Here is a 27,463-nt window from a genome sequence, read left to right as displayed (position 1 = left end):
GCCCCAAAGTCTGCCACGTCCACATCTTTCGTCTGAACGGAATGCCTTTAATTTGTATTAATCGTCAATGGGTTTACTATAGAATGTGCCTAGTTTGGACCAAGCGGCAAACTCCGATCTCAAACGATGAAGCCAATGCGGAAGTGATATAAACTGCAATACATCGAAAATCCGCTTGAGGCTGGCTGCAGAAACACCGGAAACCACATAGATATGAATAGGAAAAAGACGATCTTTGCAGCATTAATAAACATGTTTACAGCCTGGTTCAAAAAACGGCTTGGCCCTACAACGCTAATCTCTCTAATGGCATAAACTGTACGGGGGTGAATTTTTTTCTAACGTGACGGTTAAGAAGATATTAAGATTATGAGTTTTGCCCAAATAAGGACATGACTGACGTGAATCCCGGTCGGGAACACACAGCCATTGGCTAAGAGACTCACACTACGTCACACTCTGCCTAGTTGAGTTCCGCATTACCAATATGGCTGCTGCCGTCGATTTGCTTCAAAACAGCTCTCAGGAACAGATGGGTGACGTCACGGATACTACGTCCATATTTTTTACAGTCTATGGTTTGGACTGAATCGGAGAAAAGCTCTAGGAGAAATTAGCAAAAGTATGCACCCTTGCTTGGACTCATTTTGGGCCCATTTAAAGCTAGGTGGCGCTCTTCCTGTTGAGTTTGGGATATGGGTGCAAGAGACTTTATTGTGCGGCCTGATGCCATGAATATGCGTAGAACTTTTCATGCATGTAGCTCAAAAAAACTCTATGCGTAGGGTGTTTTTTTTTTACCTCTAGGGGGCACTACTGAGATTTTTTTTGCTAGACTTATAATAACTTGCAATTTTCACCAGGCCCGATGAGTGTGCAAAAATATCCGTGCTTTCATTCACGTTCAGGGGTCCAAAAATGCGTTTTAAGTGGCAGAAGAAAGAACAATCCTTAGGGTTACAATAGGGCCTTCGCCACCAGCGGTGCTCGGGCCCTAATAAAATAAATACTGAGGGAATAGATCAGTTAGAAGTGGGGCCATTTGTCATAGTCTTCTATAAAATCTGACTTATTTTTGCAGCTGGTGAAGTTATTGAAAGAAGGCACATTTAAGGCACTGCTTCACTCTCAAGACCAAATCCATTTAATATTAATGTCACAAGAATCAGTGTTTATTTGAACACTTCCTCAAGTTTATTCTCTGTCAGCGTTTGTGGTCCCCGGAAACAGCGTCAGAGTGAGCCCTCTTGCTGCTCCTCCTCTGTGTCTCCGCCCTCCTCAGTGGTTTCCTCAGGTGGAGTCAGCAGCAGCAGGACGGAGGAATGTGACTGTCCGTGTTCTTCAGGCCTCTCAGTGGAACAAACCATGGAAAGAAAACCTGCAAACCTCACCTGGAGTTAAAGAAACCCGGATTAAACACTGTAGCTATGAGGAACAGAGAGCACCTGACCCAGGAGAGGATCTTTGGAGGCTGTTTGTGACACAGTGGATTACTTTGAATCTCGTCCAGGTGTGGCTGCTGAACTCACCTGAGGCTGCTGAACTCACCTGAGGCTGCAGAGACTTCCACTTTAGAGATTTGAGGACACTTTGCCACGATGCCAGAGCTCATCTCTGTGACTGAGTTCATCTCAGAGACCAATGAGGACTACAAAGCCCCCACCACGTCCAGCTTCACCACTCGGATGTCCCACTGCAGGAACACAGTGGCAGCTCTGGAGGAGGTAGGAAGGCACACACACACACACACACACACACACAAACAAACCCACAAACACACAATGTGAATGAGCTGATATGAATGCAATAAGGTGTTTTTTGTTTTATAAACTTCCTCTTATAAATGCAAAACACCCCACAACCTCACCTGTCCTCCTCCTGCTGGTTTGTCCTCCTCTCCTGGATCATCTCTATCTAGTCTAACTTGAGTCCCTGCAGATTGTCTTTGTGCATCTCCTTCATATGTCTCAGCAGTTTAAGTCAACATATCTGACCGTTGTTAACAGGAAAGAGGAACAGAGAGAAACACTTCCTCCTGTTGAAACAGCAGTTGAGCTGAATCTTTTGCAGCTCTTTATTTTGTAAGAGTTTCAAGCTGCTGCTTGGTTTTGCAACACATGATGATGATGATGATGCAGGTTTATTAACAGGAATTGACAGTCAGAGGTCAAAGGTCACCTGCTGAGGAGATCCAGTTTGTTTGTTTTGCACTCAGTCTTGTTTATCAGAGGTGTTTATAGTTATTACTCTGAGTCTGATTATTTGCCATTAATCGATCTCTCTCTCAACACGTCTTCCCTCTCTCTATGTGTCATATTTGACTTCATATCTTATTATACCATCACAGTTCTTCACCTCTTCATCATCACCTTTTATCACTATTCCTTATATGGTTATAGATCTCTTCATCTTCATGTGTTTGTATCTCTAAGGATGTATATCTCTTTATATGTCTTCATCTTTCTCAAAGTCTCCTCACCTTTATCTTGTTTACAAACAGAGGTTCCTCTCTATATCACTGTCTATTAATGTACCTCTCTATGCTCTTTTATTATAGTTATTATTGAACCTTATTGTGTCAATTAATATTGTTAAACATTAAATACAATTCTTATTGGTTCAAACCATTTTAACTGAATTTTTAAAAAGGTTTTTAAAAATTATTTTGCTAACCTCCACTCATACGAAAACAGAAAATAAATAATAATAATGAAAATAACAATATTAATAATAATAAAATGATACTAATAAAGTATTATTATTGTAATAATCTATCAATAATAATGATTACACTAATAATATTAATTACAGTAATAATACAAATTATAATATAGCAATATTATCTCTAAATGAATGTATCACTGCATTAAAGGTATATAGTAATAATGACAAAAATAAAAGTAATAATAATAATAATAATAATAATTTGAAAGGTTATAATACTAAAAAAAGAATTATAACAATTAAAAAGAAAATAATAATAAAGGTATTGATAAAAATAATAACAATAATTATTATTATCATCTATGCGTATGAGATGCTTAAAAGGTCAGGTTGGTAAGTGTGAATATAGAGATCACTAATCATAGTATATTATATTCATACACATTTACATATAAATGTATCTTTATTTTCATGTAACACTGCATCAAATGTATAAATAATAATAATGGTAAAAATAGCAGTCATGTTAACAACAGCAACAATACAGTTATAATAATAATAATAAAAATAATAATAATAATAATGATAATAATAATAATGATTAAAATAGTCATCATACTAACAATAGTAATATAGTTATAATAATAATAGTAATAATAATTATAACAATCAAATGTATCTTTACGTATGAGATGCTTATAATATCAAGTTGGTAAGTGTGAATATAGATATCACTAATCATAGTTTATATATTCATACACATTTAAATATGCACTGAAATACATTTGCACTTTGTACCTGTTACAATGACAAAGATATTCTATGTCTTCTAAATATTTAAATGCATCTTTAAATGTATTCACCTCTGCCTCATATGTAAACATAATAACAAAAACAACAACAATAATAAAAAGGATGATTATTAATAGTAGTAAAGTAGTAATTAATAGTAATAGTTCTTCTTTTAGAAACTATTCTTCACGCTGTCAGGAAACATTTCAAAACTCTGATTGGAGGAGATTAAAGATTTGTATTAGACGAAGGTCTGAACAGCGTGTTGTGTCTTCCTCCTCCTGTTGCATGCTGGGACGATCACAGCAGGTAGACCCAGGGCGATGACTCAGCCGCCTGATCGAGTCTGAACAGGACCGGTCTCACCCTGTCTGAGGCCTTTAATGTGTCTCCAGTGGATCCTCTCCTTCAAACCCTCTCCTCTTCACCTCCTCTTCCTGGTTGTCTCTGCACTCTTTCATTCTTTCTCTCAGTTTTAGAATCCTCCGTCACGTCCCAGCACGTCTGAAGTCTCGCCTTTAAGGGGCGTCCTCTCCATCAGCAGCACCAACACCTAAATTACTCCAAACAGACCGAGGGCCGGATCAGTTTTAACAAGTTCCTCAGGAGCAGATCAGCTCAGCTCCATGAATGTGGTTTCATTTATGAAGGGTTGAATCAGGTTGAATCAGGCTATCTCAGTTATCTGAGGACACGTCGCATTAAAGGATCAGTCCGTACTCTTTATGTTATTTACAGAGACACAACTTTAATCTGACACCAGCAGAAAAGACTTCCTTTAACAGGCAGAGACCTCCAACTGAACCAGACTGACCGGAGACCAGATCTCTGCCGGGGCGGGGTTGGACCAAGAATCAGAGATAGAGAGATAGAGAGATAGAGAGAGGAGAGAGGGAAAATAAAATGAGAGGAAGAGAAGAGAGAGAGGGAAGAGATAGGGAAAGGAAGAAAAGAGAGATAGGAAGGGATAGGGAGAAGAAGAGAAGGAAGAGAAGGAGGTAGGGAGAGGAAGAGAAGGGAGAGAAAGAGATAGGAAGAGAGAGAGAGAGAAAGAAAGAGAAGATAAAGAGGGAAAGAGATAGGTAGAGGAAGAAAAGAGAGATAGGAAGGGATAGGGAAAATAAGAGAAGGTCAAGAGGAAGAGAAGAGGAGAGGAAGAGAAGATGGAAAGGAAGAAAAAAGAGAATAGAGAGAAGGAGAGAGAGAGGAAGAGAAGAGAGGAAGACAAGAGAGAACAGAGATAGATAGATAGATAGATAGATAGATAGATAGATAGATAGATAGATAGATAGATAGATAGATAGATAGATAGATAGATAGATAGATAGATAGATAGATAGATAGAAAAGGGAGAGAGAAGAAAGAGAGGGAGATAAAAGAAAGAGAGGGACAGAGAATGAGGGAAGGAAGGACAGAGAAAATATAGCAAGAGAATAAAAGGGAAAGAGAGGGAACAGAGAGCGAGAAAGAAAAGAAAGAGGGAGAGAAAAAAAGAGAAAGAAGACTGAGAAACAGAAGAAAGAGAGGGGTCGAAGATGAGGGAGAAATAATGGACATAGAGAAGGAAGAGAGAGTAAGGGAGGGAGAAAGAAAGAGGGAGAGAGAAAGAGGGAGCAGCTCTTAGAAGGTCTTAGTGCTGATTAAAGGGCCCCTCAGCGTTTTTTAGCATTGGGTTCTGTAAGGAAGGGGTGAAGCATTTACTACTTTCAACCCAAACATAATCTCATCATGCTTTAGACATCAAGGAGAGATTTCTGACTTATCAAAATAAAAGTTAATTTTGACCCTTCAAAATAAAACAGAAGATAATAAGAGAGAGAGAAAAATGATTGTCACAGTTTCTCAAAGAGATCGTTACATCGATTAACTTAGGCAGTTTTATTTGGACATGCTGACAGTGTACATATATATATATATATATATATATATATATATATATGTGTGTGTGGTTGTGTGTGGTTGTGTGTGTGTGTGTTTGTGTGTATAAATTCACATGATGGTAAATAATAGTGAGGTTTTCTTCTGAAAAGGGCCAAACCAAAACCTCAACAATGAAACATCACTGAAGCTCTGACCTCTCATCACGGCTCTCTACGTGTCTTTGTAATATCTGACCTCTTCAACGTCCACTTCAGTCATTTTAGAAGCTTCAAGCACTTCAACACCATCTGAGTCTAAATGTCTCATGATGCTGTTCTGGAAATACCTGCGTTTGAAAGTGTTAGCATGCTTCGTTTCATCTCTAAATTTAACCTGTGGACGTGTTAACCACAGATGACATGACTGGTTAGAGGAGTACATAACTGGTTACAGGGCTGAAAATAACAGCAAGAGGTAAACTGATACAAGACTAAAACAAGATAGAGGAAAGAATCATGAAATGTTAAACATTTAAATAAATTATTACAATAAAATCTATCCTGTCCCCTGACAATGAGCCAAGGAGACAGTCTTTTGAACGGCTCTTTTAAAGGAACGACTCCTCAAAATCCAGTTCCCTCCAAAGAGAGATAAACCCCATCTCTAGTCCGAACACACCTGTAAAGTAAGATTTTATTTATGCATTTATTTTAGTGGTTGTCCTCCGATATGCTGAAGTGAAATGAATGACAACAACAACAAACAGATTCAGAAGAAGGAAACCAGCTCTGCTGTTCAGGACTGACTCGCTCTTTGAGTCAGACAGTAACCGAGAGTCTGAGCGGTCTGCATGTTTCACACGTTGAGTCACTGAGCTGTGACTCAGCTGTAGAAACCTCCAAGCTCAGGCTGATTGAGGTCCGCGTGTGTCAGGAGTCAGTTGTTCCTGTTTCCACACAAACTCTGAGACTCTGCACTGAAGAGTGATCCACTGAGAGGAGGCCAAATCCAGAGAACCCTTCTTTCTGTGTGACTTCTTTATGTTTGTGTATGCAGATATAGAGCTCCAGAACATTTTAGAATTTCATTGAAAGAGACCTCAGTTTGACCGGTCTCTTTGGCCCTTCAAAAGACTTTCAGAATCTGCAGACAGGTTTGCAAAGACCCAAGAAGAGTTTCCGTGGAGGTGATTCCAGGCGTCTGTCGTACGGTTTTGCAGAAACACGGAAACAACAGAATGTGGTTTTATTTTCTTTTATTTTTTTAAATATATTTTTATTAAGTTTTTCTGCTGTAAACATCATTCAAAAAGTGCATGTTACTCAGTTTTATATTTTTACACACAAACAAGAACACATCATACAATGAGAACCACTAGAGTCCATTCCAATGTGTTTTGAAATGTTATCTTAAAAATAAGAAAACAGGAAGGACTCACGGATCAGAATGAAGATATGGTACACAAAACAAACAACAACAAAAACAAACAAATAAACAAAATATAATACTACTACTACTACTAATAATAAATACATAAATAAATAGATAAAATTAAAAAAAATCATACTTTTATTCTTACAAACAAAATCTTGAAATGAGTTTCCACAACTTGGCCCACGAGACATACAGTACAGCACATTAGTCCTCAAGAGAGGGAATAGAATTTACAAATGACAGAAAAGGACCCCAGGTCTTTTTAAAATGTCTTTTTATTTTCTTGAAGGAATGAAAACTGCGGTTTATTTGACTGTCTTCTCTTTCGGATGATGAACAGATCAACACCTTCTCAATAAGAGACAAGCATTAACGCACACACATCTGTTTGCGTTGATCAACTGGAGGTACAAGTGATTTGCATCTCCCTATCAGAGACAGTACAGCTGTTCAGACTCAGACTCGTTTACATGCAGTCCCGAGGTGTGACCTTGTGTAATCTCACTAACAGAAGGTCAGTGAAGTGTTTGTATTCATACCTCTGAAAAGTTTTGACTGCAAAGTCAGACTGCTTCCTGTTCAGTGTGTCAGCGGCCTGATAGAGGATTTCAGCAGCTCAACAGTTCAGGGTCTCCTTTTTTAGCACCTGGACTCTTCTACTACAGAGCCATGCTGTTGTAACACGTGCAGAATGTGGTTTTGCTGAAATATGTAAGATTTATATATTGTTCAGCATTAATGGAGCCTTCACAGATGTGGAAGCTACCCATGCCAAGGACTCTTATGATCCCCATACCAGCAGGGACGCTGGCTTTGAGCTGTGAGCTGATAACGAGCCGGGTGGTCCCTCTCCTCTTTAGAGCGGAGGACACAGCGTCCAGGATTTCCAGAAAGAATGTCACATTTTGATTCATCAGACCACAGGACAGTTTTCCACTTCCCCTCAGTCCATCTTAAACGGGCTCAGGTCCAGAGAAGTCTCTGTGGTTCTGGATCAGGTTTATATATGGTTTCCTCTTTGCATGGTTCAGTTTGAACCTGACTTTGTGGATACAGTGACTTCCACTACAGAGTCATGTCTGTTTTTAATGCAGTGACTTCCACTACAGAGTCATGTCTGTTTTTAATGCTGTGACTTCCACTACAGAGTCATGTCTGTTTTTAATGCAGTGACTTCCACTACAGAGTCATGTCTGTTTTTAATGCTGTGACTTCCACTACAGAGTCATGTCTGTTTTTAATGCAGTGACTTCCACTACAGAGTCATGTCTGTTTTTAATGCTGTGACTTCCACTACAGAGTCATGTCTGTTTTTAATGCAGTGACTTCCACTACAGAGTCATGTCTGTTTTTAATGCAGTGACTTCCACTACAGAGTCATGTCTGTTTTTAATGCAGTGACTTCCACTACAGAGTCATGTCTGTTTTTAATGCAGTGACTTCCACTACAGAGTCATGTCTGTTTTTTATAAAGGTTTAATCGTATCATGGATGTTTGCATCATTATTTCCTCTCTCAAACACTGTCAGCATACGCTGCTGGACCTGGGTCTAAAATTAACCCTGAATCTGGAGTCTTGTCCCTCTGTCCTGACTGTGTTTGTCCTCCTCAGGTTCTGGACGTGGACAGATCCGTTCTGTACAAAATCAAGAAGTCAGTGAAGGCCATCCACACGTCTGGACTGAGTGAGTAACGCTGTCTCAACTCATACTGGTACAAAAATATCAACACCTCTTACCACAGAGCCATATTCTGCCTGTCACTTCCTGTCTGCTCAAACACAAACTACAACTTTAAATATCATTCATTGTCTCAGACGTCACATGGTCATTTTATATCTCCTCTTAACTGTCTATAGGAGGTACAGTGTGTAGTATTTAAAGGTGTACTTTTAAATATTACACACTGTACATTTTATTACTACACACTGTACCTTTAAATACTACACACTGTACCTTTAAATACTACACTGCACCTTTAAATACTACACACTGTTCCTTTAAATACTACACACTGCACCTTTAAATACTACACACTCTACCTTTAAATACTGCACACTGTACCTTTAAATACTACACACTGTACCTTTAAATAATACACTCTGCACCTTTAAATACTACACACTGCACCTTTAAATACTACACACTGTATCTTTAAATACTACACACTGTACCTTTAAATACTGCACACTCTACCTTTAAATACTGCACACTGCACCTTGAAATACTACACACTCTACCTTTAAATACTACACACTCTACCTTTAAATACTACACACTGTACCTTTAAATATTACACACTGCACCTTTAAATACTGCACACTGCACCTTTAAATACTACACACTGCACCTTTAAATACTACACACTGCACCTTTAAATACTACACACTGTACCTTTAAATACTACACACTTAACCTTTAAATACTACACACTGTATCTTGTAATACTACACACTGTACCTTTAAATACTGCACACTGTACCTTTAAATACTACACACTGTACCTTTAAATACTACACACTGTATCTTTAAATACTACACAGTGCACACTGTACCTTTAAATACTGCACACTGTACATTCAAAGGCAGTGTGTAATATTTAAAGGTACAGTGTGTAATATTTAAAGGTGTAGTCTGTAGTATTTAAAACTTGATTTAATGGTTGGAAGATTAAGAATAACAAAGCGCCAAATAATTTGTATTAAAAGTGTTTTTTATGGTAAAAACATGACAAATTGAGGATCATACTTATCATGCATGACAGGAGATTCTTGTCCTTTAAGGCCACCATATATTCACTGATGGGAGGGGTGAGCAAGGGAGTGTTTATGTCTAGAATCTGACTGCTAGATATCGCTAAATACTCCCTTTTTGCACACTGTACCTTTAAATACTTCTGTTAACACAAAGTGAAGGTTTAATGGTTCAAATGTCATAAATATGTCTTTCTAAATTATGATGGATTACAATAAACACATTTGTAACTTGAGTGGTTGGCGTGGAGGAATCGTAATCAGACTTTCCTCTGACACTGTTTGGAACAGTTCACTGAGTGAACAATGAGAGGTGAGCAGTGCTGGTGGTGCTCTCAGGTCTTCAGAGACTGTGTGGTGGGTTTGTTGTTCGGGCAGGTGGAGTCTCACCTCCAAACATTCCTGTCATACTGCTCTCCTGTCCCAGCATGCCGAGGGAGAAACTCCCGCCTCATCGGCCTAACTGTCTGTCCTGACACAGAGAGGGAACAGACTGAATGATACCAAGCACTCTCCTGATGCAGTTAAATAAAGAACATTTATCAGATAATGCATGTTTAGAAATAATAATGCGTACAATGATAAAGAGAAGACACTGTAACAGAGATATCAGCAGATTTTGCAGCTCTTGTTATGGTTCATAAACCAGAGGGAGGTCAGTTTTTAAAGGGATGATGTTGAGTTTGCATCGCAGTGTGATCTTCTTCTCTGTGTTTCAGATCATGTAGAAAACGACGAGCAGTACATCCAGTCCATGGAGAAGTTTGGAGACTGTGCCAGCAGGGAGAACGCCGAGGTCGGCTCGGCTTTCCGGACGTTCGCCGTTTACACCAAAGAGCTGACGGCGCTCTTCAAAAACCTGGTGAGGAGCTCAAAGTTAAACCCACGCATTCATTTCACACTGAGGGTTTTTATATATGATGACGCTCTCCAGCTCTGAGCTTTAACACGACTTCTTGTGTTCAGTTGCAGAACATGAACAACATCATCACGTTCCCTCTGGACAGTCTGCTGAAAGGAGACCTGAAGGGAGTCAAAGGGGTTCGTGTGCAGTTTGAAAACTTCTAATAATCAAATTCAGCAGATGTGTGTCTAACATGATTCTGGTCCTGCTGGAGGTTTCTGCCTGTTAAAGGAAGTTTGTCCTCGCCTCTAATTTGCTCCACACTGGGATCCTGTCTTTCCCTCTCTCTCCTTTCTTTCCCCATCACTTACTTTAACCCTTCCTGTCCCATTAAAGTTACTAACCATAGACCTTTCTGGAGTCCCTGAGCTCCCTTGTCTCGTAGGTTCCTCTGGATCTCTGCTGTAGATTCCTTTTTTGGGTCCGTTATTCATCCTTTCTTTCTTTCTTTCTTTCTTTCTCTCTTTTTCTCGCCATGTTTCTTCATCCTTTATGTCTTCTTTCTTTTCTTTTCTTTTCCCCTTCATTTCTTCTTTGCTTTCTTTCTTTCATTCTTTCTTTCTCTCTTTTTATTTCCATGTTTCTTCATCCATTATGTCTCTTTTTCCTATCCTGTCCTTTCCTTCCCCATTCATTCTCCTCTTTTTCTTTCTTCTGGTCTCCCTCTCTTCTCTCTTTTCTTAGACCTTTCTGGAGTCCCTGAGCTCCCTTGTCTCGTAGGTTCCTCTGGATCTCTGCTGCTGTGGACGTGTCAGACTCCAGCTGCTACAACTTCTACTATCCGTCTCCCCACTATCATCTCTCTCTCTCTTCATCTCCCTCTATCCGTCTCTCCAACACGGTCTCAGCAGATGTGTGTCTAACATGAGTCTGGTCCTGCTGGAGGTTTCTGCCTGTTAAAGAAGTTTGTCCTCGCCTCTGTAATTTGCTCCACACTGGGATCCTGTCTTTCCCTCTCTCTCCTCTCTCTGCCTGTCTCTCTCTTTAACTCTTCCTGTCCCATTAAAGTTACTAACCATAGACCTTTCTGGAGTCCCTGAGCTCCCTTGTCTCGTAGGTTCCTCTGGATCTCTGCTGTAGATTCCTTTTTTGGGTCTGTTATTCATCCTTTCTTTCTTTCTTTCTTTCTTTCTTTCTTTCTTTCTTTCTTTCTTTCTTTCATTCTTTCTTTCTTTCTTTCTTTCTTTCTTTCTTTCTTTCTCTCTTTTTCTCTTTTTCTCTCCATGTTTCTTCATCCTTTATGTCTTCTTTCTTTTCTATACTTCTTTCTTTCTTTTCTTTTCCCCTTCATTCCTTCTTTCCTTTCTTTATCTCTTTCTCTCTTTGTTCTTTCCATGTTTCTTCATCCATTATGTCTCTTTTTCTTATCCCGTCCTTTTCTTCTGTCATTACTTCCCCATTTCTTCTCCTCTTTTTCTTTCTTCTGGTCTCCCTCTCTTCTCTCTTTTCTTAGACCTTTCTGGAGTCCCTGAGCTCCCTTGTCTCGTAGGTTCCTCTGGATCTCTGCTGCTGTGGACGTTCCAGACTCCAGCTGCTACAACTACTACTATCCGTCTCCCCACTATCATCTCTCTCTCTCTCTTCATCTCCCTCTATCCCTCTCTCCAACACGGTCTCAGCAGATGTGTGTCTAACATGAGTCTGGTCCTGCTGGAGGTTTCTGCCTGTTAAAGGAAGTTTGTCCTTGCCACTGTAACTTGCTAAATGCTGCAAAGTGCTCTGCTCATGGTGGATTAAGATGAGATCAGACTGAGTCCTGTCTGGAAGATGGGACTGGATCTGATCCGGTCTTGATGTTGGGTCTTTGTTAATAATAGAACATAGAGTACGGTCTAGACCTGCTCTGTTTGGAAAGAGTCTGAGGAGAACGTTTGGTGTGATTTGGAGCTGTATAAATAAAGATTGATTGAACTTTTGTTCATATTTCTAAATTCAGAATTGGTTTTGTGTGTTTACGTTGTAAAATGTGATAAAAATAGAAGTCACATTTTTCTATTTTTATTTGTTAACTTTGATACTCAATAGATATAACAACTTAGAATTAAAGACCTCCCTTGTGACTCTTTTAGGGCGTGACGTTTCTGACTCATGGTTTCTAAAGGATTTGAAACAGTGAGAATGATTGAGAGATTCAGAGACTAAGTTAAAGGACCTTGACCGTGTCGTTGTTGAACCTCCCTGCTGTGTTGTTATCTGAACACTAACTCAGTGATAACCTGTCGTATGCTGTCATGTTTCCTGAATGAATCACAGGTCAAAGTCCTCTCTGACTGCCTTCACTGTCACCAATGAATGCTGCGTTGTGATTGGTCAGAGTTCTCTTTAATCACCTCACGTCTCCTCCTCCTCCTCCTCCAGGATCTGAAGAAGTCGTTCGACAAGAGCTGGAAGGATTACGAGACCAAGCTGTAAGAAACAACAAAAGTTCCTTATCAGTTCTGAAAATATGTCTGTGTTTCCTAGAGGACTTAATTTGACCTTTGACCTTTGCAGAACGAAAATCGAGAAGGAGAAGCGGGAGCACGCCAAGCAGCACGGGATGATCCGCACGGAGTTCAGCGGAGGAGAGATCGCCGAGGAGATGGAGAAAGAGAGGCGGCTGTTTCAGCTGCAGATGTGTGAAGTGAGGTCACAGGGGTCAAAGGTCACATGATGGGTTTGTTTTGCTCTTGTAGGTCATGCGGAGGCTTTAATATTTATTTCAGATTGTTTCATTATGAGCTAAACATCCCTTATAGGAGCTTTAATGGCAGGAAGGAAACAGCTTTCAGACTCGCTGAAGCCACCATGAGGCTTTTGGCATGCTTCGGATTCCGAGACAAGACCTAGACCAAGACTAAATAAGTGGTCTTGAGACCGGTCTCTAGTACTACCACACTAATAATGATGAAAAACATGTTTGTCCCCTCACAGTTCCTCCTCTACTCTGATAATCCGGCGCACACAGCACTGCAGGAACCTCATTGGCTGACAGAGCTGTCAATCAATCATCTTCCAGTCAAATATTTCATTAAAGGAAATGAACCCTGTGACATAAATCAGCCTGATAAGAACTAACTATAATGACAGAAACCATGTTTGAGAAAAAAATATACAGCGTGTATTTTGATTTTATAGTTTGACCCATGTTCCATCTGCTAACCTGAAGGGGGCGGGGTCTGTGGCCCATAGGGGCAGCTCTTAAAACAGTCTCTGATGTTAACCTTTTCACATCCCATGGAAGAAAGCAGATTGATGAAACCTTTCCTGATAGTCAGAGAAGTCTTCTCTGATTATTGTTTGTCCTCCTCTGTTGTTTCAGTATCTTCTGAAAGTGAACGAGATCAAAGTGAAGAAAGGCGCCGACTTCCTCCAGAACCTCATCAAGTATTACCACGCTCAGTGCAAGTACGCCACTCTGCAAAGAAACACGTTGACATGAGTCAGAGACATCAGGAGACCATCTCCCTGATGTCATGAAGTTTAGTTTTTATCTAGATTTAAAATAAAACTGAGACAAAGAATGAATGTTTTTACTCCGTGTTGTTTTTCCTTCAAACTTTACTTATCTTATGCCGTTTTCTATGGACTGATGTTTCTGTCTTGTGTGTTCAGTTTCTTCCAGGACGGTCTGAAGGCTGTGGAGAGTTTGAAACCCGCCGTAGAGAAACTGACTACAGACCTGACGGGGGTGAGGACTAAAATAGGAAGTGTAACAAAAAGAGGGAACCTCTAAATTAGAAGGATTGGTTTTTGGGTTTGATTTCTGCCTGAATACACAGTAAGGTATAAGTAGTAGGTAACGGTTCTGCACATTAGAATCCAGATAGGGTGAGCAGGAGGTCTTATCTCCCCCTGAAGACTTTGATTCAGCTCTCCTTCTTCTCTTTGACGTTGATTCACCTTTAAACATAAATGAGTTAATGCCACAACTTTGAACATTGTTTCTGTTACCTCTACTTCTTCTGGTTTTAGTGACTTTGTAGAGATCAGCAGCTTAGAGATGCTCTCTCCAGCTCTGATTGCAGGACAGGATGTAGCTTCACTTTTCCCTCTCAGTTACCCCCTTTCCGACCGAGGAAGTTTCAGGGCCAGTTCGGAGCCGGCGTTCAATTGAGTACTTTCTGTGGAGTGATTTGATGTAACGTGTGTGATCAGGTTGTTCCTGGTGTCGCTTTTTCTGTAGAGAGTTAATCAGCGTTGATTTGGGGTTTTAATGAATCAGAATCAGGTATCTAATAAGAGCTTTACACCTGTTTTACTTCTACTCTGATGAGTATGCTGCATGGTTTTCACTTATTATTAAGTGGATGAAAACTAATCTGTAAATTAATTTCTAAATGTGTGTCTTCAGATTAAACAGACTCAGGACGGAGAGAGGAAACAGCTGATTCAGCTCCGAGACGTCCTGAAGGCCTCGCTGCAGTCGGAGCAGAAAGAAGTGAGTGTGAACTGATATTTAAACGTTTGTATTGTTGGAATGAAAAGGACGGTTATAATCCTTCAGTTTGAGAAGATAATAATTTATTTACAAGCTCTTCCTCTATTTGTATTTCGCTCAACACATCCTGTCTCTTTGCTGACCTCTAGTGGACGCTGACAGTATTTCAGATTACAGTCATGGATGTTCCAAAATGTTCCTTCTCCTCAGGACAATCAAGCCAAACAGAACTCAGGTTACAGCCTCCACCAGCTGCAGGGGAACAAGGCTCACGGCACCGAACGCTCCGGATTCCTCTTCAAGAAAAGTGAGGGGTGAGTGAACTCAACGTCCCAGAATTCCCACGGGAAAATAACATCCTGTAAAAGAAGAAGACGTTCCACTTTGAAAAACATCCAACCCATATTTCCTGTCATATTTTTATTCCATAGATGGTGCATTTCTTAGTAAAAGCTCCCTCAAACATTATCGTGTTAATTAATGACGTCTTTAGACCAACCTGCAACACCTAAAATGCCCACTAGAGGGTCACTGCCACGCTTTGGGAGTGGACATCAGCTGCTAGTGTTAGCATGTTAGCAATTAAGCCTTTCAGTGTCATTTGCTGAATACTGATCGTTCCAGGATGTTAACTGGTTAACCAGGGAATGGTAATTTGTAGTTTGTTAGCATTGTAGTTCTGACCAATAATTAGCTTTTAGCTTTGTAAGCTAATGGATGAAATGTGTGTTTGGATTTTGGGGCAACACTTCGGCCCATTCAAGAAAGAGCCAAACAAGAACTAAGCAAAGAGGTGGAGCTGAGTCGGCCTTGAGCCTCCTGTAGTTTTTTGCGTTCCCACCTTAGCTTCATTTTCAGCATCAATACTTTTAGCTTCTGTAAAACGTGTTGCCGATAAATCCTGTCTCTGTGCAGACTGAGGAAAGTGTGGCAGAAGAGGAAATGTTCGGTGAGGAACGGTTTCCTGACGATCTCCCACGGCACGGTAAGATGCTTCATCCTTCTCTCCTATTGGTCCTCCTGCATGAGAAGCTCCTCCCTTTTTGCTTGCATGCTGTCAGCCAATGAAAAGTCTCCTTTGGGGTTTTATTTTTTTTATTAAATCGGGAGAAAAAAAAAAACACACAATGCTATTTTAGTTTATTTATTATTTTTTTCCTTCTTTTTTTCCTTCTTTTTTATTTTAAAGTTTTTACATGAAGAGTCAAACGGCGAATCAGGACAGAGCAAGCAGCAGAGGAAGAGAAAGAGGAGGAGAAGAAAGAGCATAAGGAGAAGGATGACAGAGAGAAGGGTGGGAACAGGACAAGTCTGGATTCATATCTGGAGGGAGGGAGGGAGAGGGGGTTTCACCTGTGCAACTTTATCATTTCATTTCTTCAAACTTTCATTTCTGCTTCAGCTCTCACAAAGACGACATGATGTGTGTTTCACTAAAACAGTTTATAGATACATGATGAATATTCAGCAGGTCTTTGGTGGAGAGCCTTGATCATGATAATGTCAAAAATAAGAGACTTCAGCCTAAAACACAATAATATTTATTAATATGCAGACATGTCACATTTAACATTGATGCTATTAGAATAGAGTGGAATGGAATGGGATGGGATAGAATGGAATAGAGTGGAATGGGATGGGATAGAATGGAATAGAGTGGAATGGAATGGAATGGGATGGGATAGAGTGGAACGGAATGGAATGGAATGGTATAGAGTGGAATGGGATGGGATAGAATGGAATAGAGTGGAATGGAATGGAATGGGATAGAGTGGAATGGAATGGAATGGAATGGAATAGAGTGGAATGGAATGGAATGGGATAGAGTGGAATGGAATTGAATGGAATGGAATGGAATGGGATAGAGTGGAATGGAATGGAATGGAATGGAATAGAGTGGAATGGAATGGAATGGGATAGAGTGGAATGGGGTGGGATAGAGTGGAATGGAATGGAATGGAATGGAATAGAGTGGAATGGAATGGAATGGAATGGGATAGAGTGGAATGGAATGGAATGGAATAGAGTGGAATGGAATGGAATGGAATGGAATGGGATGGAATAGAATGGAATAGAGTGGAATGGAATGGAATGGGATGGGATAGAGTGGAATGGAATGGAATGGAATAGAGTGGAATGGAATGGAATGGAATGGGATAGAGTGGAATGGAATTGAATGGAATGGAATGGAATAGAGTGGAATGGAATGGGATAGAGTGGAATGGAATGGAATGGAATGGAATGGAATGGAATGGAATAGAGTGGAATGGAATGGAATGGAATGGAATGGAATGGAATAGAGTGGAATGGAATGGAATGGGATAGAGTGGAATGGAATGGGATGGGATAGAGTGGAATGGAATGGAATGGAATGGAATAGAATGGAATGGAATGGGATAGAGTGGAATGGAATGGAATGGAATGGAATGGAATGGAATAGAGGGGAAATGAATGGAATGGGATAGAGTGGAATGGAATGGAATTGAATAGAGTGGAATGGAATGGAATGGGATAGAGTGGAATGGAATGGAATGGAATGGAATAGAGTGGAATGGAATGGAATGGGATAGAGTGGAATGGAATGGAATGGGATAGAATGGAATGGAATGGAATGGAAAGGAATAGAGTGGAATGGAATGGAAAGGAATAGAGTGGAATGGAATGGAATGGAAAGGAAAGGAATAGATTGGAATGGGATGGAATGGGATTGCAGGACAGGGTCTAATATTCAAAATGTCTCCCAGCGCACCGATTTTGTCATGCTAAGGACAGCTAAGGTTTTTGCCACAGTGTCAACAGGCAAAGGAGAAATTTGCCTGGCACCTTTCTGCAGATTCATTTGATATAACACCTGTGAGCAGGTCGTCCTTGGAATTACTTTACTGTTCTGAATTAAAAAAAAAAAACATTGTTATATGGTTTCGACCAATCAGAAACAAGCATTTAACACAGCCATGTGATTAGTAAGAAAGCTGAATAATAACATCAGCTTATTGAAACACGGAAACCAAGAACTGCTGAAATGGCATTTATTTATTTTATTAGAGAAATAAAGAGTACAGCTGGAGCAGATGGCATGACATCAGCTCTGCAGGTATTGGGTCTTAATCAAGGTGTAACACACGTTAACATATTGACCTGATGGGGGCGATAAAGTCACCATAGTAATATGAGCTGATCCTCTGGGGCGTGTATTTCTGTACACAACTGATTGAAAATGATCGATCCAGTGGATGTTGATGTGTTACAGTCTGGATTGATGTGTTGACAATGCTAACATGCTAATGTTACGCAGTTTAATCTATGACATGTCAGTTATTTCATTATGCTCACCATCTTAGTTTAGTTTAGCATTTAGCATGTTAACTCTTGCTAACGAGCAGTTGATGCAAATGTTGTCGAGGTCAAGGTCATCAGTTTGAAGGTTCTTTCACATAAACCAAATATTTTACATATTAAAATCAGAGGATGACTAAATTTAAGATTGAGGTATGATGTCAGTCCAACCTTCTCAGTGTATGTCGAGGTGTTTCACAGAGACGTTCACACGCAGGTTGGACTAGATTTAAAAATGAAAAACAGAGGAAGAAATGAATCCTTCATAAACCATGACTCATAATGTCTTATTTTTAATTCAATATTAAACTCTTTGAGCTCCGCGTGTCAGACGTCCTCTCTTGCTCATGTCTTTTCCCCGCTTCTTGTCTCTCAGGCTAACAGACCTCCTGCCAAACTCAACCTGCTCACCTGCCAGGTGAAGAGGAACCCAGAAGAGAAGAAGAGCTTCGACTTGTTTTCACGTGAGCTGCAGACACACATGCTTTACTACTACTTTACTGCAGACACACATGCTTTACTACTAAAAAAACAATTATCCACATTGGGACTCAGAAAGATGATAAAACATTTCATCTTCTGTCTCCAGACGACAGAACGTATCACTTCCAGACTGAGGATGAAGCCGAGTGTCAGATGTGAGTACCTTAAAGCAGCGTGTCTACCTGTTCCTGACCTTTGACCTGTCTTTGAACCTGTGATGTGATGTTGTGTTTGCATGTTGCAGCTGGGTGTCCGTGCTGCAGAACAGCAAAGAGGAGGCGCTGAACAAAGCCTTTAAAGGAGACCAGGACGAAGGAGAGAACAACATCGTGCAGGAGCTGACCAAAGCCATTGTGGTGGAGGTGAAGAGGATGAGCGGCAACAACGGCTGCTGCGACTGTGGAGCTCCTGGTTAGTGTCCCTGCTACATCCAGCACTGATGTTAATACTCATACTGTTTCTGCTGAGACAGGGAGCTGTATTCACTCGTACATTCCTCACCTGTCACTCAGACGTGCAGGTCAGACAAGTTTCTGTAGGAATGAATATGGCAGAGTTTCCCGCACAGGAAGTTGGTATTTACCGAGTTTCAGCCGAGCTATCTGTCAGCAGGTTTTTGTTACTGAATGAGACTGAAAATCTCTCGTGTTCACATTCAGTCTGGATCAGAGCCTGAAAACAGGAGGGAACATGAAATCTGAGACTAGTGATGACTCATAAACACTCTGTTTGTACAGTAACGTACTCCCAGTGTGCACAGAGGTAACCAAAGGCACAAAAGGTCTCAAATTGAAACGTCTCTGTCATGCTAGAAGCTCTGTGCTGTCAGGCAGCGCCCTACTTTTGGCTAAATGTTCTTGAAAGGTTCATGCTAACAGCTGGAAGTGTGTTTAGCATGTTCACCAACTTGCACATTGCATTCAGTCTTATTTCATAACAATGAGAGGGCCTGTTAATGATTTACTGCTCCAAAGAAAGTGAGATATTTCAATCAAAAGAGATCACGAGTGAAAAAATTACCCATTGTGTCTTTAATAACGCCAATCATTAGAGCTATAAGATTGTAATTAGAAGGTATGAGTTTCTTAATATCAACACTCTAGTTAGAAGAGGACAGTCAGAGTTTCAGCTGACCAGTTTTGAAGCTTTGAGTTGCAGAAAAACGAAATTTAATCAGCAAGCGAACGCATCACCAAAATATCATCACAACACCTCTTCTTTCTGCTCCTGTCAGCTCCCACCTGGCTGTCCACCAACCTCGGTGTACTGATCTGCATCGAGTGCTCGGGGATCCACAGGGAGATGGGAGTCCACTACTCTCGGATCCAGAGTCTGGACCTGGACGTCCTTGGGACCTCAGAGCTGCTGGTGAGTCCACTTCACTGTCCGTTGAAGGGAATCGTAAATCTGAGTGATGAAGCGAGTTTTTGATGTGTAGCTCAGTTTGTGAATGCTCCTGATGTATCGTGTTGTGTTCCAGTTGGCGAAGAATGTGGGAAATGCAAGCTTCAATGAAATAATGGAGGCTGATCTGTTGGAGCAGGATGTAACCAAACCCAATCCAACCAGCGACATGTGAGTTAACTATCCCATATGTGGAGGCACTGGTGGCCTAGCGGTCTAAGCGCCCCACGTACAGAGGCTACAGTCCTCGTCACAGAGGTTAGCAGCTGGACTCCCGGCTGCAACCATTTCCTGCATGTCTTCCCCCGCTCTCTACTCCCCTCACTTCCTGTCTCTCTTCAGCTGTCCAGTCAGTTAAAGGCATAAAAGCCCAAAATATAACTTTAAGCTCTGTCTCTGAACTCGTCTCCAGGCAGATGAGGAAGGACTACATCACAGCGAAGTACACGGAGAAGCGTTTCGCTCAGCGGCTGTGTGCCGACGCCGCGGACAGGCTGCAGACTCTGTACGAGTCCGTCAGGAACAGAGACATCCAGTCTCTGCTCCAGGTCTACGCTGAGGGGGTGGATCTGATGGAGGCCAGTTCACAGCCCAACGAACACGTACGTCTGTCCTTTTATCGTAAACACCAATAACACAACATCCATCTGTTGTTGGTACTGCTATAATATCTGATGGTATTAAAGAGTTTTTAAAATGTATCTCAGTTTGAAAAATGTCAGAAGTCAAATGCATATACAGAAATATCTCCTAACCCGTCCGAATGATTGCTGATAATAAAGCTCTGTGAATGTTTGTTTCCATCAGGAACCTGGAGAAACCGTTCTCCACCTGGCGGTCCGAATGGGGGACAGAAACTCCCTCCACATCATAGACTTCCTCGCTCAGAACAGGTGAGCACTGTAGTCTGAACTTCTCCCTGCATCCTTTGTCTGCTCTGTCTGAGGGACCATGACAGTTAATCATCATGAGCAGTAAGGTCCAGGGCCTGGTGAGGATCGTTTGAGTAATGGTCCCCACGTGTGTAGTAAAACAAGAAGGTGTGTGACTCAGTGGTAACCTGGACAAGCAGACAGCCAGAACACGGTCCCCACATGTACCTCTAAACAAGAATAAGTGTGTTTGCTTGAAGTGGTGGATGGCTGGAGAATTGTCACTATATGTGTGTTTAAAGGAGTGTGTGTGTGTGTGTTTGGTTTCAGTGGTAACCTGGACAAGCAGACTGCCAGAACACGGTCCCCACATGTACCTTTAAATAAGAATAAGTGTGTTTGCTTGAAGTGGTGGATGGCTGGAGAATTGTCACTATATGTGTGTTTAAAGGAGTGTGTGTGTGTGTGTTTGGTTTCAGTGGTAACCTGGACAAGCAGACAGCCAGAATACGGTCCCCACATGTACCTCTAAACAAGAATAAGTGTGTTTGCTTGAAGTGGTGGATGGCTGGAGAATTGTCACTATATGTGTGTTTAAAGGAGTGTGTGTGTGTGTGTTTGGTTTCAGTGGTAACCTGGACAAGCAGACTGCCAGAACACGGTCCCCACATGTACCTTTAAATAAGAATAAGTGTGTTTGCTTGCAGTGGTGGATGGCTGGAGAACGGTCCCTATATGTGTGTTTAAAGGAGTGTGTGTGTGTGTGTTTGGTTTCAGTGGTAACCTGGACAAGCAGACGGCCAAAGGAAGCACGGCGCTGCATTACTGCTGTCTGACGGACAACAGCGAGTGTCTGAAACTGCTGCTGAGAGGAAAAGCTTCAGTGTCCATCAGTAAGAACACAAACACGCCAAAAAACACAGCTCTGAGAAATAACCTGACACATCTTCTGATGTGGTTTAGCTAACACGAGTAGAGCCTCGCTTTTCTTTACGACAACTTTTAAACTTGTCATATTTGAAACATCAGTTTCTGAGACCTCTACATCATCAGTGTGATATATTCTTTCTGATAAACCTGATGGATACGATCAGACACATGCAGTGCACGGATAATCCACCAGGTGTGAGTAACTCATGCACCAGAAGGACGTCACTTGAGACATCCAGAATGTCAGCTGTGGATCAGAGACCCACTCCAGGTGTTTCAGGGATAATTTCACAGATTTTGAAAAAGTTTGGTTAAAAAAAACTTTCAAATTGTTCCTGAAACTTCAAGAGGAATAGTTACTGGATTGATGTAAAACAAATTAATATTTCATAACTTCATTTATAGTCAAACAGTGTTGAAAATGTGTGAAAACTGATACAGCAGGTATATAAGGACATTTATTTGGAGATCTGATTTCCTACATTATTCCATCAAGCAGCATACAGTCTGTTTATTATTTAAGAGCATGTTTAAATAACATAATAAGTTATATTTAGAGTAGAAATGGAGATATTTATAACGTATATTGTATTTTTATATATTCAACTTGCTGTATCATTATGATTGATGACTGGTTGAGTGTTGCCATGACTCCCTAGCATAATAATTATCTTTTGCTCATTGATTTCCATTAAAAACTGAACAATTCAAATAAGAAATGAAGAGTTCATTTGCAAAAACAGTTAACTCACTTTTGAAAAATTAAAAAAATGTTTAAAATAATTTTTTTTCTAATACTAGGTTTTGGTATGATCAATCAGCTGAGGTTGGGTGGCTTTGACTAAGTCAAAATGACTTTACTAATCAGAGATCTTTTTTAAATGTAACTTTGTTAGGAATCTATATCAAAAAGAAATATGTCTTTTGAAATTTTTTAAAAACAGAGTTATCTGTTTTTGCAAATGAACTCTTCTAATATACAAAACATTTGTTTGTTTTTTGCTGTGTAGCAGATAGAAAAAAGGTATGAGGTTGTCGTGCAATATGGCAAAAAAAATATTTCTAGGTTTGAAATTACTTTGGGAAAAATTTGAAGGAAACTCAAAGTTGAATAGGCTGAAATTTTATTTTTTTATGTTTTAGTTTGTTTAAAAAATAAGAAACTTTGAGAAAAAAATTGCACCAAAATGCCTGATGTGTCACATATGATACAAATTCAATCTCATATATGAAAATTGCTATTTAATTTTTTTTTTTATTTGTCAGAAGGTCCAATAAACACTCCATTTTCAAAGATTTATAATTTTCTTGCATCATTTGATGGTTCAGGCTTCACTGAGCAGCCTAACGATGGTGAACACGTTCAAAGATTCTGATTTGACCATAAATTTGTCTCAACAGCAAACGAAGCCGGAGAGACGCCGCTTGACATCGCTAAACGTCTCCGACACACTCAGTGTGAAGAACTGGTGAGACTTCCTGTTTGAGTCTAACGTCCCTCAGATACATGCTAACAGAGGAATCAACCAAAACCTCCTCACAGGATCCTTCTCTGTCTTCTGATGAGAACCAGACGGATGGATTCTTTGGTCTTAATGTAACACGGTGTGTTTGTATGTTTCAGTTGACTCAGGCTCAGACAGGAAAGTTCAACGTGCACGTCCACGTGGAGTACGAGTGGCGTCTCCAGAACGAGGACTTAGACGAGAGCGAGGACGAGATGGAGGACAAGGTTAGAGCTAACTTCCTGTAAAACACTTCAAACCCAGACTCGGGTTCAGATGAGTAACTGACCCCTCTCTGCAGCCGATCCCCAACCGGAGAGATGAGCGTCCGGTCAGCTGCTTCGTGCCCGGCAGCGGCCCCATGCAGCCCAACATAGGGGCGCTGGCCCGGGACGCCGCCTTCCTGGCACGGGACAAGCAGAGGCCTCAGGTCCCCAGTATGATGATCAGCAACGAGACTTACGGCACCATGATGGACCTCAACATGCCGCCACACGGACCAATGCCACAGCTGCCTCCCAGAGTGCCCAACAGAGGTTAGATTCAGATCCAGGGATTCTGTAGGGTCCATGAGGATGACTCAAAGGGGGGGGGGGGGGGCATGAAACAAGGGATCAGGTCTGGTTAATTGATTAGTAAGTTGATAAGTGGATCAGCTTCCTGTTTCGTCTCTCTGCATGTTCAGGGCACAATAAACCTGCTACCATTGAAACAGTTGGAAGACAGCGGTCGTCCTCTGACCCCCCAAACCCTCAAGCCCCCGAGAGGAACTCCTCCATGTACGGTGGGTGTCACTTCCTGTCAGCCTTTGACAAAATGAAATCCAGGAGAGTCTCGTGAATCAGGTTTGACTCTTCTCCTGGTTGAGTTAAAACTAATTCTGGATCTGGTCTTCTCCCCTCCCAGTGTTACCAGCAGCTCCTCCTCCTCCAGTAAACAAGAGGGCCAGCATGTTGGACACCAAGACCCTGTCAGCCAGGAACACCCCCCTCCCTCCTCTACCTCCCCCACCAACAGCAGGTCCCCCCTCAGCACCTTTAGCTCCACCCATCCCACCTCCACCCTACTTTAAAGCTCCATCAGTCCCAGGTCACCAGACCAGTAGACCGCCTGGACCGAAGTCCCCCAAATCACCAAGTGGGTAAGTACTGACCTGGGGTTTTATTGGCCCTTGCTGGACTGTGACGAGCTGTACTTGACTTTAATGGACCATACTGAACCAAATGGAAGAGTCCTGGTCTGAACTTGGCCACACTGGCCCATGCCGACCAGTTTTGGCTCTACTGGATTATACTGGTCTGTATGGGACTGTAATGGACTTTAATTTGGTCTTTAATGGATTGTACTTGCCCCTTTTGGGTCTTTATTGGGCTCCAGTGAGCTGTACTGGGCTATAGTGGTCCTAGTGGACTTCACTGTAATGGACCATACTAAACCAAGAGTACTGGTCTGAACTGGGCGCACTGGCCCATGCTGAACAGTTCAGGCTCTACTGGATTATAGTGGTCTGTATGGGACTGTAATGGACTTTAATTTGGTCTTAACTGGGCTCCACTAAGCTGTAATGGGCTGTAGTGGACCTAAATGGACTGTAGTGGACTTAAGTGGACTGATTTAGGCTGACGTGGCTAATGTGGCCTGTACTGGTCTGCTGTGGGCTGTACAACTGATGGTTCTCCTCCTGCTGGTCTCGGTTGCTGCCCCCAGTCTGTGTCGCTCTGATCTGGTTTGTAATGGATTCGTGTTAAATTCAATTTTATTGTTTCTGGTTTCAGATCAGGGAGGAGTCCTCCACAGAGACCCCCTCTCAGGACCCCCTCTGTGGGCAAACGAGGTACCAAAACTCACACCGGATCAGGGGTCAGGTTCCAGATAACCGATCTTTATAATACATATCTTGTTGTTTCCCCCTCTGCAGGATCACTCTCCAAATCCCCCCAGAGTCCTAATCCTCCGACACCCAAACCCAGAAGCACCTTCACCGTAAGTCCTTGAACGCATCACAGAGATACGTACTGTACCTTTAAGAAACAGTCTCATTAAGTGTGTGTGTGTGTGTGTGTGTGTGTGTGAGCAGAAGCAGAAGCCTCAGAGGGTGATAGCCATCTACAACTGTTCAGCTGATAACCCCGACGAGCTGACGTTCAAAGAGGGAGAGGTGATCGTGGTGGACTGCGAGGAGGACAACGAGTGGTGGGTGAGTGACGGCGTTTCCTCCCTCAGAGAACACGAGTCATCACTTTACAAACATGTCCTGACGATGTGGTCTGTGGTCTGTGGTCTGCGTTTCAGGTGGGTCACGTTGAAGGAGATCCGACCAGGAGAGGAGCGTTTCCCGTCACCTTCGTTCACTTCATCACAGAGTGACGCCCTTCGTACACTTCCCTCTCTCTCTCTCTCTCCTCCACCTCGGTCTGAACTGAAACACCCCAGATAAAGACTCAAAGTGATCCTCTGGAGACCTGGACCTGCAAGTCAGCTGCAACAAACAACAAGAGTCCCTGAAGCTCCACAAGGGAATGATTCTATCTGACCTTGTTCATGTAGCGGTGGCGTCCTCTGTCCTGATGTAATAAAGCCAACTGTGGGTTTAGAGCGACACCATGGAGAGAAAACCAAACTTATTCTATGTTTTCATATCAACACAACATGGGGCGCATAACTCATGCTAGTCCAGGTGAGATGCTAACGGCCAAATTCCACCAGATCCATGTCCGGTCCGTCTCTGATCTGTCACAGCACCAGATCTGATAGGTTTCTATTCTAGTCAATGTGTTAACTTCCACTGGATCCACTCTATTGTGTTCCGGCTGCGTCTCTGATCCGGCAAGTCGAAGCCCTCCAGATCAGATACACAAGACTTCTATTCATGCTGGAGCACGACGCATCAAACTCAACAGAGCAGATGGAGCGGGACAGGAAGTCAGGTTTCACCAAAACAAAATGAAAACATCCGGTTAATTTTCAGAATAAAACACTCTGTGTTATCACCAGATCGTATTTCACTTAACTACAACAACAAACCAAAGTCATGATGAGCGGAGCCAGGCCTGGAGTCAACAGGTCAGAGGTTTTCAGAGGACCAGAAAGACAACATGGATGAGGAGAGGAGGAGGAGGAGGATCCTTGATTCAGGGATTACAGCGGGGAAACCTCGGTCACATGACTCCAGCTGTCCGGCGGTCCTGCTCCGTGCTGCGTTCTGAAAACACAACCGGTGGGTGTTGATGGACGAGAGAGCATGGAGACGGACCGGATATGGATTTGGTGGCGGTCTAATGTAAGAGGACTCATTAACGCAGCTTATTAATAAGTGAATTATGACCTTATGGGGACGTCAGGGGCGCTGGAGGATCCTCCTTTGACTCCATCCTGCCTTAAATTCATTAAACCTTATTTGAGATTCAATCACTGATAAAAAAAAAAAAGTTTTAAAGACTACAACATTTAATTTTTGTGGGAAACTCATTCACAAATGATTCTACTGATATAAAGATAGTCTCATGTTTTAATATTTCTCTCAACGAGGAGCTTCAGGAACATGATACGAGATGTTTTCCTCTTCACTCTGAGTTCACTCTCATGAGGAGGACTCTGATCTCTCCAGCACACCATCATTATTTTAGCCTCAACCACATCCCCCAGGATCCAGACCTGATCGCCACCATCAGTGCTGGACCTCACTGATGCTCTGGCGTCTGAAGTCTCTGCAGCGGGTTCAACATCCGGAGGAAAGACTGAAAGCAGCTGCACACACGAGGCTGTCCACACAGTCGGACACATTCTGTACGATAAAGTTCTCTGCTCCTGGAATCAAACCTGCGTCGTTCCAGCTCCTGAAACACTTCGGATCTAATCTGTTTTTAAATGTTTGTATGACCGACCTGCAGAACTTTTTATACTAACACTTGGCTGAAGGGGATTTCTGCGTTGTTGTTGACAAGAGGAGAGTTTGTATGAACGTCCACTTTGATTTGAGTGTATCTTTATTCTCTTACGACGCACAGGTGTCATTAAAACATCTGAAAATGCTTCTTTACTACAAGAAATGTGTGCCGTGCTTTTCTTTAAATCTTATTAAATCACAGGTTCTGTCGGGAACGACAA

General features: G+C 41.7%; 1 protein-coding gene and 1 long non-coding RNA gene across 2 annotated transcripts; one reads left to right on the top strand and one right to left on the bottom strand.

Annotated features, from left to right (window-relative positions):
* Positions 1–1,124: 1,124 nt before the first annotated feature.
* On the bottom strand, positions 1,125–2,056 carry LOC117824195. The gene is made up of 3 exons (XR_004633539.1): positions 1,868–2,056; positions 1,549–1,715; positions 1,125–1,391 (listed from the first exon to the last, which is right to left on the bottom strand). It is a non-coding gene; the product is annotated as an uncharacterized LOC117824195 (long non-coding RNA).
* asap2b (ArfGAP with SH3 domain, ankyrin repeat and PH domain 2b) lies at positions 1,199–27,463 on the top strand. Its single transcript, XM_034699621.1, has 28 exons — positions 1,199–1,724; positions 8,363–8,435; positions 10,222–10,364; positions 10,469–10,543; positions 12,765–12,814; positions 12,900–13,029; positions 13,708–13,793; positions 14,001–14,076; positions 14,740–14,826; positions 15,037–15,140; positions 15,742–15,811; positions 18,539–18,626; positions 18,752–18,800; positions 18,890–19,056; positions 19,880–20,013; positions 20,126–20,220; positions 20,462–20,651; positions 20,857–20,942; positions 21,699–21,814; positions 23,253–23,320; positions 23,476–23,583; positions 23,658–23,892; positions 24,042–24,140; positions 24,263–24,497; positions 25,132–25,190; positions 25,275–25,339; positions 25,434–25,553; positions 25,649–27,463. The coding sequence occupies exons 1-28, from the start codon at positions 1,599–1,601 to the stop codon at positions 25,721–25,723; spliced, it is 3,009 nt and encodes a 1,002-aa protein (XP_034555512.1). The 5' UTR covers positions 1,199–1,598; the 3' UTR covers positions 25,724–27,463.

This window comes from Notolabrus celidotus, chromosome 13 (assembly GCF_009762535.1).
Source record: "Notolabrus celidotus isolate fNotCel1 chromosome 13, fNotCel1.pri, whole genome shotgun sequence".
Classification (NCBI taxonomy): Eukaryota; Metazoa; Chordata; class Actinopteri; order Labriformes; family Labridae; genus Notolabrus; species Notolabrus celidotus.
Note: the sequence above shows the minus strand (reverse complement) of the source record. Positions and strands in the feature narration are given on the sequence as shown.

Bases quoted from the DNA above. Each gene is read 5' to 3' on its own strand.
- asap2b (XM_034699621.1), top strand. From the start codon at position 1,599: ATGCCAGAGCTCATCTCTGTGACTGAGTTCATCTCAGAGACCAATGAG. The intron at 15,812-18,538 runs GTAAGATGCTTC...CTTGTCTCTCAG, and splicing joins TGACGATCTCCCACGGCACG to GCTAACAGACCTCCTGCCAA. The intron at 24,498-25,131 runs GTAAGTACTGAC...TTCTGGTTTCAG, and splicing joins TCCCCCAAATCACCAAGTGG to ATCAGGGAGGAGTCCTCCAC.